Source organism: Solanum lycopersicum, chromosome 4, assembly GCF_036512215.1.
Source record: "Solanum lycopersicum chromosome 4, SLM_r2.1".
NCBI lineage: Eukaryota > Viridiplantae > Streptophyta > Magnoliopsida > Solanales > Solanaceae > Solanum > Solanum lycopersicum.
In genome coordinates this window covers 9,776,814-9,778,256 of record NC_090803.1, presented here as the reverse complement: position 1 = coordinate 9,778,256, position 1,443 = coordinate 9,776,814, and the positions used below count along the sequence as shown (strand labels likewise).

Genomic DNA, 1,443 nt, shown 5'->3' with positions numbered 1-1,443 from the left:
AAAAAAAAGAGAGCTACTGCCAACTACTTTGTTTCTTGTATGCCATTCTGAAACTAATGAGACCTGCCTATTAAATAGGCTTACAATGAAACTGAAACTGAAATTTAGGTACCCACTAATCACTAGTTAGCTACTAATCTGGCACTTTATCTAACCTTGCTAAAATAAAGGGAACTAACTAACAACCTCCTAAAGACTTGGTCAAGTATCTTTGAATCACTTCTCAACACTCCCCCTTGATTCAAACCTGCAAACTCAAAGTTGACCTCTGAAGAACTCGTGCTTTGCTTGCGGAAGTGACTTCGTGAAGATGTCTGCTAGTTGCTCATTTGTATCACAAGACTTCAAAGTAATTTCTCCAGTAGAAACAAGACCTCGAATATAGTGATAGCGAATATCAATGTGCTTTGTTCTACTGTGAAATGCTGGCTTCTTCGTCATCGCAATAGCAGATATATTGTCACAAAAAATCTTAGTCGCACCAACTGGTTTTTGATTAAAGTATGAAACAAGTCTCCTTAACAAAACTGCTTGACAAGCTACAGAGGTTGTTGCAATATATTCAGCCTCTGAAGTTGATAAGGCCACTACTTCCTGCTTCTTTGAACTCCATGAAATTGCTCCAGATCCAAGATTAAACAAGAAACCAGATGTGCTCTTTCCTTCATCAAAAATGTTGCCTGCGTAGTCACTATCAGTAAAGCCAGTTAGTGTGAAATTTGTTACCTTAGAATACCAAATCCCATGCTCTGTTGTCCCAACAATATATCTCAGCACTCTCTTTGCAGCTCCAAGGTGAAGCTTGCTTGGATTGTGCATAAATCTCGATATGACTCCAACAGAGAAAGAGATGTCTTGTCTTGTATGAGACATGTAGTTCAAACCACCTACCAGACTTCTAAAATAAGTTGCATTTTCCATTTCAGAACCATCATCACGACAAAACTTCTCATTAATATTCATTGGCGTAGCAGCATCTTTACAATTTACCATAGTAAACTTTTTCAAAAGATCTGTTGCATATTTTATTTGTGAAAGAAATATGCCATCAATTCCCTATTTCACCTCAAGACCAAGAAAATAATGCAGCAGACCCAAATCAGACATCTCAAAATTCTTCATCATGCATTCTTTAAATTCAGTGACGATAGACTCACTCAAACCCATATATATCATATCGTCAACGTAAAGACATACCACCAAAAATTCATTTTTACCTTCTTGTTTTACATAAAGAGTAGGCTCATTGTTACTTCTTTCAAAACCATTCTCCTGGAAATACGAATCAATTTTGAAGTACCATGCCCGCGGCGCTTGCATTAAGCCATAGAGTGCCTTTTTTAACCTGTAAACCTTATCTTCATTGTTATTAACTACAAAACCTGCAGGCTGTGGGACATAAACTTCCTCTTCCAAATAACCATTTAAAAAGGCAGATTTAAC

The 1,443-nt window shown here is 37.1% G+C and overlaps 1 protein-coding gene across 1 annotated transcript; it reads right to left on the bottom strand.

Annotated features, from left to right (window-relative positions):
* Window positions 1–255: 255 nt before the first annotated feature.
* Window positions 256–993, bottom strand: LOC138347941 (secreted RxLR effector protein 161-like). Its single transcript, XM_069296549.1, has one exon. The coding sequence runs from the start codon at window positions 991–993 to the stop codon at window positions 256–258; it is 738 nt and encodes a 245-aa protein (XP_069152650.1).
* Between the last annotated feature and the right edge of the window lie 450 nt (window positions 994–1,443).

Bases quoted from the DNA above. Each gene is read 5' to 3' on its own strand.
- LOC138347941 (XM_069296549.1), bottom strand. From the start codon at position 993: ATGGTAAATTGTAAAGATGCTGCTACGCCAATGAATATTAATGAGAAG.